At 60.1% G+C, this 13,118-nt stretch overlaps 1 protein-coding gene across 2 annotated transcripts in view; it reads left to right on the forward strand.

Annotated features, from left to right (window-relative positions):
* Nucleotides 1-13,118, forward strand: part of LOC117647531 (ras-GEF domain-containing family member 1B-like) — a 110,494-nt gene that overhangs the window by 65,315 nt on the left and 32,061 nt on the right. For both annotated transcript variants that reach the window (XM_034389306.1, XM_034389307.1), the window contains exons 5-6: nt 9,361-9,546; nt 10,054-10,329. In XM_034389306.1, the coding sequence (XP_034245197.1) occupies nt 9,361-9,546; nt 10,054-10,329 (462 nt within the window). The remainder of the gene's footprint in view (nt 1-9,360; nt 9,547-10,053; nt 10,330-13,118) is intronic.

Genomic DNA, 13,118 nt, shown 5'->3' on the forward strand with positions numbered 1-13,118 from the left:
TTTCGGGCGAAAAGAGATTTCAAAGGGACTTGAAATCCCTCCGAAGTCTCTTTTAGAGGCAAAAGAAAGAGAGGCGGACGGAGTTGAACCCTGGGTCTTCACCTTACTGCCAGGAGACGTTATCCACTGCGCTGCCGACTCTTCGTGGAGGGATCGGGTCAGCCTGCCTACCACTATCTGCCGGAGCTCAGTCAGGCGCACGGCTCTATCCGTTGCGGTTTTGAATGGTTGATGGTTGTACTCGGGGGTTTTGAGGGCAGATAAACGCAACGGTGACCTCCGTTTTCTCCTCAAATGCATATTTACAAGAATACTACGATGATCAATATTCAAATTTGAATAAGAAATTGCTTTTTAATCATGATAACTTTGACAGTAGGTGACCAGTATTTGGTTTATCTCGATTTCGTTCATACAATGCACATAAACAACTTTACTGAAAGAAACTTATTGCGAATTATGAATATGAGTCCATGCAAGTGTCTTCACGCATGGTGTTGTGCATACATTTGTCAAAAGTATTCAGAGGTCATAGGCTTACTTTCAGGGACTTGCTAGGGATTTCACAGACCATCCTGCCAGATCAGGGACTTCGGAGGGACCTGGTCGGGGGAGGGACTTGACAGGAACTAAGTAGGGACTTCAAATCTCCCGAAATCCCCGGTGGACTTTGGAGGAACAAAATAGGAGCCATCCAGGGACTTCGTTTTCTATTAGGGTGATCCGGCTTTCCGCGGGGTAAACGTGCCCCTACCGCCGGGGCGTGGGTTCAAATCCCCATACCCGCTCCACTTTTTTTTTCCAGCCGGGTGCGCGATTTTGCGTTTTCTGTGTTTCTTCTTCCCCGTTTAAGTGGGGGTCTGTTGCGGCAGCTGTTGTCAGGACGGTGCGAATAACAAACGACCTGGTTATTGGCAGCGGCGTCAGGGCCGTGCAGAGGTGCGCGGTGCGCGCCCAAGGGAGAGAGAGAGAGAGAGAGAGAGAGAGAGAGAGAGAGAGAGAGAGAGAGAGAGAGAGAGAGAGAGAGGAGGGGAAGGCAGGGGAGGCAGAGTGCGAGAGGTCACGGGGAGGGCGGGCGGACCCTGTCGCCGCCACAGCGCCGCACACATATTGGCCTGTATATAGTTCGCACGCTCGGAAAAAAAAATTATGCTGTTGTCGTGTTGGAAATCGGCAACGGGCTTGGCTGCGGCGGGTCTAGCAGGCAGGCAGGCAGGCAGCGCCCCAGGAGGGCTTAGGGCCGCTGGGGTGCCTTTCACTTTTGGCTGGGGGGGATTTTGTCGGCGAAAGAGGGCGAAAGAGGCAAGATTTGGCGCGCTGTGTCGCCCAGGCCCGGGCCGGGCAGGGTGAGCCGCGCAGTGCCCCGCATATGCACCCCGTTGTTGTGTACAGAAGGGGTCGATCGGAGATGGGCGGTGCTCTCTTCCCCCCCCCCCCCCCCCTTCTCTCTCGCTCCGGGGTTCGACACTCGTCTGCGCAAGTGGCGGGCTCGAGAGCTTTGAGGCCCGACAGGCCCGGCGGAACAAGGTTGAAAAGGGGCGAAGCTGCCGAGCGATTCAGAAGAGTCGTCGGGTCGCTCTGTCTCTGTCGCACTCGCGGGGCTCTCCGCGAGGGTGCGAGAGAGGCAGCGCGAGGCTCGGCGAGGCCTACTGCCTTAGCGGGCCGGGCCGCGCCGGGCCGCCAATGAAAGCATCGAGACCCGCGGAGGAGCGGACTGATTCCGAGAGTCGTTTTCGTCGCCCTGTCTCTCTCGCTCTCGCGGGGCGTCCCGTAGCGGTGCGAGAGAGACGGAGCGACGACCCTCGGAGTGAGTCTGCAGGCCGCGGGCTGGATCCAGCATCCAGTCGTATTACCGCTGGACCGAAACGAAGCACTGCCTTTGATAGACGCGGGAAAAAAGGGGGGGAACGGCCACAAATAGTTGAATCGAGTCTTGCGGAGTCGCTTTGGGCTGCCGGTCTGGGCGGCGCGAAAACTTCCAGCAAGACGCGCAGCGACGCACGGCATCGTCATCTCGTTTCGCGATGAGCTGCCTTAGAGTGGGCAGGTGGGCGCGGAACGGGCCGCGGCACAGTGTGCCAGAAGACCGGTGGAGGCGGTCAAAAAGCCGGACGCGTTTTGAGCTGCAGAGTCGCCAAACAGGACGCAAACCGAAGGTGTGACCCCACCAATGGGTTCCTCGTTCGGAGAGCGATTCATCGGTGGGGTCACACGTTCGGTTCGAGTCACATTTAGCGACTCTGGAGCTCAAAACGCGTCCGGTATTTTGACCGCCTCCACCGGTCTCCCGACCCACTGCGCAATGGCAGCGCGTCTATAGGCAGAGACTCTCCACCGCTGCGCTATTTATTGGCGGGCAAAGAGACCCGGTGCTCCACTTATAGGCGAGCAAAGGCAGCGAGTAGTCAATTTGCGGTGTGGTGGCGCGGCGCGGACCGACCGCGAGGCGAGCAAGTTTTTGACACGCCGCTGCTACCCTTTTTAAGTAATTGAATTTGTTCGGGCGCGCGGTGGAGGAAGGGGAGAGAAAGAGAGAGAGAGAGAGAGAGAGAGAGAGAGAGAGAGAGAGAGAGAGATAGAGAGAGAGGCATCGGCGCGGGGCGGGGCTCGGTGGAAGAAGGGGAGAGGGAGAGGCATCGGTGGGGGGAACAAAGGACAAGCTTCGCGAGGCCTGGAATAAGGTTTGAAGGAAAGAGATTTTGGAGCGCTGCTCGGCTCGGCTCGGCGCGGCACAGCTCTGCACGGCACGGCAAGCAAGGGAATGAATGTTTGTGAAGGAGGGGAGTGCAGTGGCCACGCTCCATTGAACTCTGTATGTGCTTCCTGTTCATCTCCCTCTTCGTCGTCCCCGTCCTCGCCGTGCTCGCCGTCCTGGACGCGCTGCACTCTGTTTGCAGGGCTTATTTATGCCAGCGGGCCAGCAGACTGATTCCGAGAGTCGTTTTCGTCGCTCTGTCTCCCTCGCATCTCTGCGGGGCGCCCCGAGGGTGCGAGAGAGACAGAGCGACGAAAGCGACTCTCGGGATCAGTGTACAGGCCAGGCAGTGGATAACGTCGAGAGTGGAACACGCGTCTGGCCGGGCCGGGCCGGCCGGGGGTGCACAGTGGGCCAGAAGCCGGTGGAGGCGGCCAAAACTCTAGACGCGTTTTGAGCTCCAGAGTCGCTAAATGGGACTCGAACCGAACGTGTGACCCCACCAATGGACTGCTCTCCGAATGAGGAATCCATTGGTGGGGTCACACGTTCCGTTCGAGTCCCATTTAGCGACTCTGAAGCTCAAAATGCGTCTAGAGTTTTGGCCGCCTCCACCGGCTTCTGGCCCACTGTGGGGTGCCGAGTGGCGGGCTGGTAGGGCTCTTTGCACGATCGGCTTCCTGAGAGTGGCTTTCGGCTCGCTGTGCCAAGAGTGGGGCACGGTGGTATCTCAACGCGCTGCGGAGGTCGACGACGACGACGGCGTGCGCCTAACAGTCGACTGATTCAGAGAGTCGCTCTGTCTCTCTCGCACTCACGGCGCGTCCCCTACGGGTGCGAGAGAGACAGAGCGACGACGTGTGGAGCACGGCGTGTCATTCCATTCCGGGCGACAAAACGCCGCGGAATGAGTAACGAGACAAAGCGAAACCGATTCACACACACACACACACACACACACACGCACACACACACCCGCCACGACGAGCAGTGTAGCGGTTAGCAGTGTAGCCAGCAGTGTGTCGCCGTCGCAAACGCCTCGGCCCCGGCCCAGGCGTGGCGGGAACGGCGTGTGGCCCCGCAAGGCCGCAATTACAAACGGAACGATGATAAATAAAGTGGTATCGGGAGGCGGCCTGGGCCGAGGCCTGGGCCGTGATTCAGGGAGGCGTGAGTGTGCATTCCAATTCCTGTAATGTGTGTGTGTCGTTCGGAGAGCAATCCATTGGTGGGGTCACACGTTCGGTTCGAGTCCCATTTAGCAACTCTGGAACTCAAAACGCGTCTAGAGTTTGGGCCGCCTCCACCGGTCTTCTGGCCCACTGTGGGACGCTAGGCCTGGCCTAGGCTGCGACGCTTGGCTGACTTGATGAGCCCGTGGATGCAGAAGGAGTCTCGGCGAAATGGACAGGGCGGCCGGATTGTATTCAAGGGAAATGATTTAATAAAAGGCCCCGCGTCGCCCCGCCCCGCGCTGCTGCTGTTGTGCCTGCGAGGCCTGCGAGGCGTGGTTATAAACGGACCTCGGATTTAATTTCGAGGGAGTCCCGAGAGGCCTGGGGCTAGGCGGCCTGGCGGCCTCGCGACCCGCGCCGCCCTGGGGTCGCGCCGAGCCGCCGACGCCGAGCCGCCGCCCGGGGCCGACACCGGCCCCAACCCCCGCGGGGCCCTGGCGCTGGCCCCGGCCAGGCCTGCAGACTGATTCCGAGAGTCGTCTTCGTCGCTCTGTCTCTCTCGCACTGATGAGTCGTCCCCTGTGGGTGCGAGAGAGACAGGGCGGCGAAAGCGACTCTCGGAATCAGTGTGCTGGCCCCGCAGCAGGAGCACCGCCAAGGGGTTGGCCGTTGGTTTGAGAACGCCGTTCGGGTCGCCTCTCCGCTTATCGCAGGGATGACGGCTCGAGTTGGACGCGGTCATTACTGGCGCAGTAGTTTTGTTTTTGTTTTTTGAGCGATAGCGCGCGTCTCTCTCCCTCTCTCTCTCTCCCTCTCTCTCTCTCCCTCTCTCTCTCTCCCTCTCTCTCTCCCTCTCTCTCTCTCTCTCCCTCTCTCTCTCTCTCTCCCTCTCCCTCTCTCTCTCCCTCTCTCTCTCTCCCTCTCTCTCTCTCCCTCTCTCTCTCTCTCTCTTTCTCTCTCTCTCTTTCTCTCTCTCTCTTTCTCTCTCTCTCTTTCTCTCTCTCTCTCCTCCCCTCGCGTGGCGCCGCCTTGCCTGTTAAAACAGCGTCAGTTGTAAAAGGAACGCGATGCTGCCGCCCCCGCGTCCCTGTCCCTGTTCGCGCCGTTCGCCGGCGGCCTCAGGGTCCGCGCCTCGCCCCTCTCCCACACTGTGGGCCACACACCGATACAAGTAATGTGATTACGGTTTTATGACCTATATTCAGGATTAGCCAATAACTTTTACCACGCGGCCATACCCACGTCACCGCTCCAGCGTCGCTTCCCCGGAACAAACGCGCGCGCGCACACACACACACTCACACTCACACACACACACACACACACACACGCCAAAGGAATGGCCAACACGGGGCAGGTCGCGGCGACTGGCTTCCCACAATCCATCCCTTCCCTCGTCATGCGGATTCTGCTCCGCTGCGGCCGTTTTGGGGATGATCGAAGTGGCCCTCCGAGTCATAGCGAGGCACCCCGCCGTCGTCGCCACACCTGGAGGCCCGTCGTCGTGCTCTGCAAAGCTCGGCGTCGTCCTGGAGACTCCAGTGCTGTTTCCAGTAAAGACTCCATTGTAGACTCCAGTGGAGACTCCAGTGGAGACTGTAGGGGAGACTCAAGTGTACACTTCAGTGGAGACTCCAGTAAAGTCTCCAGTGAAGCGCGCGCCACACCCTTTGCTCGCCATTGCGTTCTCTCCCTCTCCTCTCTCTCTCTCTCTCTCTCTCTCTCTCTCTCTCTCTCTCTCTCTCTCTCTCTGTCTCTCTCTCCTCGCGCTGCCCCAGTTCGGAGTGACCGACGCGCCTCGTCGCCGCAACGCGAGATTGGTTTTATTTGTGTCGGGATTTCAACGCCCACATTTTTGTTGTTGCTGTTGGTCCGGACGATTGTTTTTGTTTATTTTTTCCCGCCGTGCCGCCCCCTCTTCCCGGCCGTTTATCCCCCTAATGGAGGGAGGGCGACAAGGAGAGAGAGGGGCGGTAGGGGGCTCACTTTGATGCTTGGGATTGAATCCCTAATGCAGGCGGCAGGCAGTATCCTTGTTAGCCCTCCCCCCCCCCCCTGTTTTCGCGACTTCCTGGACCCGATTCGCCGATGGCAATTTGGACCCTGCACCTGAGTAAGCCGCCCGGGTGTAGCCGCCGGCGGCGAACGCAGGCGGCCAAAAAAACACGACAAAGGGGGAGAAAAGAAACATGAAACATGACGTTTGAGTGACGAAACTTGACAAAAAGGATGTGTGTTTCGCGTCTCTCTCGCTCCGCCACGCTCGGCCAGGCTGCGCCAGGCTCTGCCGATGACAGGCCCGACAGGACGGGGCTGCTCCTCCCCCGTCGTTTGGCCACGGCGGCAGTTTCTGACGGCCACGTCGTCGACGCCGTCCTCGCGGCCGTGGTGGCGGCGGTGGCGGCGGCGGGGATGCGCGAGGGGATGCGCCGGAATTTCTTCCACTGCGGTTGGCGGCTCGGTGCGCGCGCGCACACAGTGGGCCAGAAGACCGGTGGAGGCGGCCAAAACTCTAGACGCGTTTTGAGCTCCAGAGTCGCTAAATGGGACTCGAACCGAACGTGTGACCTCACCAATGGATTCCTCATTCGGAGAGCAAATTCATTGGTGGGGTCACACGTTCGGTTCGAGTCCCATTTAGCGACTCTGGAGCTCAAAACGCGTCTAGAGTTTCGGCCGCCTCCACCGGTCTTCTGGCCCACTGTGCGGCGGTTTCAAGTCGGGAAAATTGGAGTTCTTTTTTTCCTCTTTTGCCCGGCGTCGTTGCGGCTGCACGCACACTACACCGGAAAATGGGGAAATCCGTTTTCGGCGCAGCGGAGAGGAAAAGCGGAGGGAAGCGCAGCAGCGCAGCGCGGCCAGGTTGGTGCGCCGTGTCGCCACAGTGCCGCCACGCCGGTTATTGTCTGGGACATAAAACTTTGAGCTGGCGGGGCGGGGCGGGGCGGGGCGGGGCGCCGCCGTTCTCACTCGCACGGCGACCGCGGCGACCTCGCATTCCGAGCGGGCCGCGTTTCGTTTTATGAAGGCCGGCATACTTGGCGGTGATTCCAACTGATGCACACTGCCGAAAACGGCGCGGGTTCGAGTCCGACGGATCCGCCGCTGCCGGCCGCACCGCACCGCTCCGCACCCTATTAGTTTGTCCGGTCGCCCAGCCCGACCCCTGCCGGTGTAACGGGTATGGTGTACCCCCCTCGGATGTGTACCCCCGGTACACCAAACCTAGGCATGGTGTACCCCCCGGTACACCATTCCTAGGAATGATGTACCCCCCACCCTCGAGGCCAGGGGGTACACCAGTCCTAGGAATGGTGTACCGGGGGGTACACGATTCCTTAGGCATGGTGTACCGGGGGGTACACCATTTCTTAGGCATGGTGTACCCCCTCCCTTGAGGACAGGGGGTACACCAGTCCCTAGGCATGGTGTACCGGGGGGTACACTATTCCTTAGGCATGGTGTACCCCCACCCTCGAGGACAGGGGGTACACCATGCCTAAGGAATAGTGTACCCCCCGGTACACCATACCTAAGGAACGGTGTACCCCCCCGGTACACCATACCTAAGGAATGGTGTACCCCACTCGGCGTCAAGGCCTTTATTTCCAGACATTTTTTGGAAAAAATTATTTCCAGATATTATCTGGAAATGCCTTTTGATTTCCAGATATTTATCTGGGATTTAACATTTTCCAGATACTCTCTGGAAAAGGTAGACATTTCCAGACAAAATCTGAAAAAAATAACGGCATTTCCAGATAATACCTGGAAATGCAAAAAAAAATATCTGGAAATTGCCAGACATCAAATTGACCGTGTGTCCTCAAGGGAGGGGGTACACCATACCTAAGGAATGGTGTACCGGGGGGTACACCATGGGGGGTACACCATGCCTAAGGAATGGTGTACCCCCGGTACACTATGCCTAAGGACTGGTGTACCCCCTGTCCTCAAGGGAGGGGGTACACCATGCCTAAGGAATGGTGTACCCCCCGGTACACCATTCCTAAGGACTGGTGTACCCCCTGTCCTCGAGGGTGGGGGGTACACCATGCCTAGGAATGGTGTACCCCCCGGTACACCATACCTAGGTTTGGTGTACCCCCGGTACACGATGCCTTGGGTATGGTGTACCGGGGGTACAGGCCAGCCGGGGGGTACAACAACCCGGAGACACCTGGCTAGCCGGGCCGGGCAGCCGCCTGGAGTCGCATGCGGTGCGGCGCTGCGGGCTGTCTGTGAGCGAAAGCGCAGGGGTGGCTGCCTCCAACGCGAACCAAACGACGCTGGAGTGGCGGGCGGTGCACCAGTGAAGGGAGGAGAACAAGAGCGGCGAGTGGCTGCTGGAAACCGAACGCGTGACCCCACCAATGGACTGCTCTTCGAACGAGGAATCCATTGGTGGGGTCACACGTCCGCTTCGAGTCCTGTTTAGCGACTCTGGAGCTCAAAACGCGTCTCGGGTTTTGTGGTCGCCTGCGCCGGTCCTCTGGTCGAGGCTCTGCAGGACTGTCTGTGCAGTGTGCTTGCACAATCCCCTCATCAGACTGTGACTCTGGTCGCGCCTCGGCCCCGCTGGGCCCGCTGACGCGGCGAGCTGGCCAGCAGACCGATTCCGAGAGTCGCTTTCGTCGCTCTGTCTCTCGCACACCTCCTGTGAGTGCGACGGAGACAGAGCGAACGGAAACGCCTCTGGGAGTCAGTCTGCAGGGACTGCAAGCGGCGCGGCGCTTCTTTTAGCCTGACGGCGTTGACGCTTTCGGGGGCCATGGCGTGGAACCGGAACGGGCCGGGCGGACAATGCGCGCCGCTGCGATTCGCCGCCGGCACACTGGTGCCGGCCGGGTGCTCTCTCTCGCACTCATGGGGCGTCCCTACGGGCCGCGGGGGTGCGAGGGAGACGGAGCGACGGAGCCTGCTAGCAGTAACCAGGGTGTGGCCATGGGTGGGCACGCCGGCCGGCGGCAGGGTGCAGCCCAGCAGACTGATTCCGAGAGTCGTTTTCGTCGCTCTGTCTCTCCCGCACCGACACAGGACACCGCCTGAATGCGAGAGAGACAGAGCGACGAAAACGACTCTCGGAATCAGTCTGCGGCGTGGCCAGCCCCGGGAAGGGGATTTGTGGAGCCAAAGAAAGGACTACTTGTTGGGCGTGGGTGCAGTGCGGTGCCGCGCCGTGGCGGCAGCGCGATAGTGGGAGTGGGGTGGCGAAGGCCCGGGTCGGGTCTGCCTGGGTCCTGCCTCGCCGCTCAAATACCACCTGAGCAGTTTTCAGCCGGTGATACAGTGTGGAAGGAACTGGCGTTAAGGTTAATAATGTAGCGTTTTTCGTGAGCAAGCAGTCCCGCGAGCAGCCTGCCCGCGCCGCTAGCGCAGCAGAGTCCCCTCGGCCACCTTCACGCCGTCTCTCTCGCACCCGTAGGGGACGCCCCATGAGAGCGACAGAGTCTGTGGCGTCCTCTGACGTGCTCGTCGTTGTGCTTGCAGACGATGGTGTACCGCGAGGACACGCTGGTGTCCGGGGCGCTGGAGGCCCTGATCCGGCACGCCATCCCGACGCCGGACTACTTCCCGGAGGACGCCTACCTGTTCGCCTTCCTGCTGTGCTCCAGACTGTTCGCCCCGCTCAACGACGTCCTGGTGCGAGTCATCCGGGCCATGGACCGGTGCAAGGTGAGTGGAGGCAGAGTTTCACTTCGTACCGTGTCGCACAGTGCGTTTTGAGGTCCACAGAGCTACTAAATGGGACTCGGACCGATCGTGTCACCCCACCGATGGACTGCTCTTCGAACGAGGAATCCGTTGGTGGGGTCACACGTCCGGTTCGAGTCCCCATTTAGCGACTCTGGAGCTCAAAACGCGTCTAGAGTTTACGCCACCTGCGCCGGCGTTCTGGCAAATCCACTGCGCGCCAAGGCGCCACCACACAGTGGGCCAGAAGGCCAGTGGAGGCGGCCAAAACCCTCGACGCGTTTTGAGCTCCAGAGTCGCTAAATAGGACTCGAACCGAACGTGTCACCCCACCAATGGATTCCTCGTTCGGAGAGCAATCCATTGGTAGGGTCACACGTTCGGTTCGGGCCCTTTTTAGCGACTCTGGAGCTCAAAACGCGTCTAGAGTTTTGGCCGCCTCCACCGGTCGTCTGTCCCACTGTGCACCAACCCCTTTCGGCGTTGCAGGACGAGCGGCGGTCCTCCATGCTGGCCCGCAACGTGCTGCGCTTCCTGCGCGAGTGGACGGACAACTTCGCGTACGACTTCCGGGAGGAGTCCATGATGGCGCTGTGCATCGACATCACGCAGCGGCTGGTGGAGCTGCTGCCAGCGTGCCGCCGCGAGGTGTCGGAGCTGCAGACGGACCTGCTGGCCAAGCTCACGGCCGTCGAGACGTACGAGGAGTTCCTCAACCGGTGCGGCAGCGTGCGCTACGTCGAGTCGGTGGAGGAGCTGACGGCGGTGAGTCCCCTTGCGGTTCCATCGGGCAGTGGCGCGCAGTGGGCCAGAAGACCGGTGGAGGCTGCCACACTTGTAGACGCGTTTTGAGCTCCAGAGTCGCTAAATGGGACTCGAACCGAGCGTGTGACCCCACCAATGGATTGCTCTCCGAACGAGGAATCCATCGGTGGGGTCACACGTTCGGTTCGAGTCCTGTTAAGCGACTTTGGAGCTCAAAACGCGTCCGGGATTTCGACCGCCTCCACTGGTCTGGCCCACTTAACCATTCGTGCCTGCGCCGTTTCCTTGTTTTTGTTTCCAGCTTCTGTTTGGTTGTTGTTGTTGTTGTTGTTGCTGCTCTTATTGCACTCATTATTTTGGCCGGCTCGCCTCGGCCGTCGTGTGCGCGTGCGACGCGTGCCGCTTCAGACTGCGATGCGGCGCCTCCCTGGAAGTGGCGGACTGGCGGTTCTGGAAACGCTAGAAACGTAAAGAAAGCGTCGTCGGACAGGAGCTACCTGTTTTTTCTGTTTTTGTTGTTTTTTCGCAGTCCTTCACAATTCCGTGAATGGAAACTTGCCGCTTTCATGCACACGCCCCCCGCCGATGCGGCTCTCTTTTTCTCAGATGAATAGAGGAATGCTATTTTTGCGTCATCCCCCTCCAACCCTTTTTTTTTTGGCGCGGGGGAAAAGGTTTGCGGCGTTGCATGCTTAAAATCACGCGTCAAACAATTCCGTCCGAAAAAAAAAAGTGGGCTGCGACACAACCCGCACTCACACAGACACACACTGTATGGACTTGGCTGGATGACGCCGTGCTTGTACGCGAAGGGAAGACCCGCCCGGTCGAACCCTTTCTCCTCTGTGTGCGTGTCTGTGTGTGTGTGTGTGTGTGTGTGTGTGTGTGTGTGTGTGTGTGTGTGTGTGTGTGCGTGTCTGTGTGTGTGTGTGAGCTGCCCTTTCTCATCGCGGCCCGGTGCCGTTCGGACGTCGTATTGATTTAAGTCTGTTCGCGGTATGGTACGGTACGGGTTGCGCCCCCTCCGCGGCCCGCCCCGGGCCCCTCCGGTTGGCTCCGGCCCCGCCCCTGTATTTCACCGTTTGCCTTTATTTCTTCCTCCGGGGTAGTAGCTCACGCCGCCGGAGCCGGGCGGAGCCGCCGCCCGGAGTCCCGGCGTCGCGCCGAGCCGCCCGGTCCGGCCATCCGGCCCGTGTATCATCATCTAAATGCCGCCAGGGGACCGCCCCGCCCGGCCGGGGCACGGCACAGTGGGCCAGAAGACCGGTGGAGGCGGCCAAAACTCCTAGACGCGTTTTGAGCTCCAGAGTCGCTAATGGGACTCGAATCGAACGTGTGACCCCACCAATGGATTCCTCGTTCGGAGAGCAATCCATTGGTGGGGTCACACGTTCAATTCGAGCCCCATTTAGCGACTCTGGAGCTCAAAACGCGTCCAGATTTTTGGCCGCCTCCACCGGCCCTCTGGCCCACTGTGCACGGCCCGCGCCGCCCCGCGCGCACCGTTGTCATCCTATAAGTTCCGGTCGCGCTTCCGCCCGACGGTGTTCGTTTTTCCGGCTGCGCGGCGCGGCCCGTGTTCTCGGACTTCCCTCCACTCAATTTGGCGGCGGCCGGCGGCGACTCCCATCCGGGCTGGCGGCCGCAGGGCGGTCCGGAAGGCCGGCGCCGGCGGCCAAAACTCTTGACGCGCTTTGAGCCCCAGAGTCGCTAAATGGGGCTCGAATCGAACGTGTGACCCCATCAATGGATTCTTCGTTCGAAGAGAAATCCATTGGTGGGGTCACACGTTCGATTCGAGCCCCATTTAGCGACTCTGGAGCTTCAAACCCGCCTCCTCCGGTCTTCTGGCCCACTGTGGGCAGGTGCTTCGGGTCACACTGAGGGCACCCCGCCCCGCCCCGCGCGTGTATTACTCCGAATGAGATTCGACTTTTGCGGGCCAAATATGAATCTGAATGTGGGCGGCGCGGGATTGAGTTTTGAATAAGTCATGGAAGGTCGACGGGTCGTTATGGTACGACGCATCTCCCTCCGCGGGGTCGAGGGGGCTCACCTGCGCTGCAACAACCTGCCGTCGTCATCGCTGTCATGTCATCGGGCCTCGGGTTCAAATACCGCTCGCGACCTTTTTTTTTCTTTCCTCGTGTCGGTTCGGTCCTGCGGGACCATGTTTCCTTGCGGTGACGTTGACACAAGTCACCCCTTATTCCCCGTGCGCGCGGTTACACCGTAAACAAAGGGTTTTCCCTTCGGCCTGCCCGGGCGTTGGGCCCCTGGGCGGCCCCTGGGTGGTCGCAAGCACGCTAATTGCGCCCCGGACTCCCTGCCGTTAAAACGTTAAAACACGCCCGACCGCGCCACCGCGATCCGTGGGGTGGAATCTGCGGTTGTTGTGATGAGGTGATGTGGTGGCACGGCACCACCCCCAACCAAAGTTTGCGGTTTGCTCAGATGGCCTTGCGCCCCACTCCGGGAGGTGTCCGGTGGGGCGGGGCGGGGCGGGGTGGGGCGGGGCGGGGCGGGGCGGCGTGTCCGGGGTGTGGCGGCCACTGTGCATACCAACGCGGCCAAATTAAAAGCGACTCGCAGTGCGGCGGGCTTTTACCTTTTTTTTCAGACCGAGTTCCTTGTTTCTCTTAACCCTCCCTCCTTCTTTTCCTCCCTCTCCCTCTCCCTCGCTCCTCCTCGCCCCGCCACGCTGCTGCTTGCCCCCCCCCCCCCCCTCTCTCTCTGTGTTGCGCTGACAGAAAAGAGGGAGATAAGAACGCGAGAGAAAAAAGAGAGGA

This window comes from Thrips palmi, unplaced genomic scaffold, assembly GCF_012932325.1.
Source record: "Thrips palmi isolate BJ-2018 unplaced genomic scaffold, TpBJ-2018v1 HiC_scaffold_2, whole genome shotgun sequence".
Classification (NCBI taxonomy): Eukaryota; Metazoa; Arthropoda; class Insecta; order Thysanoptera; family Thripidae; genus Thrips; species Thrips palmi.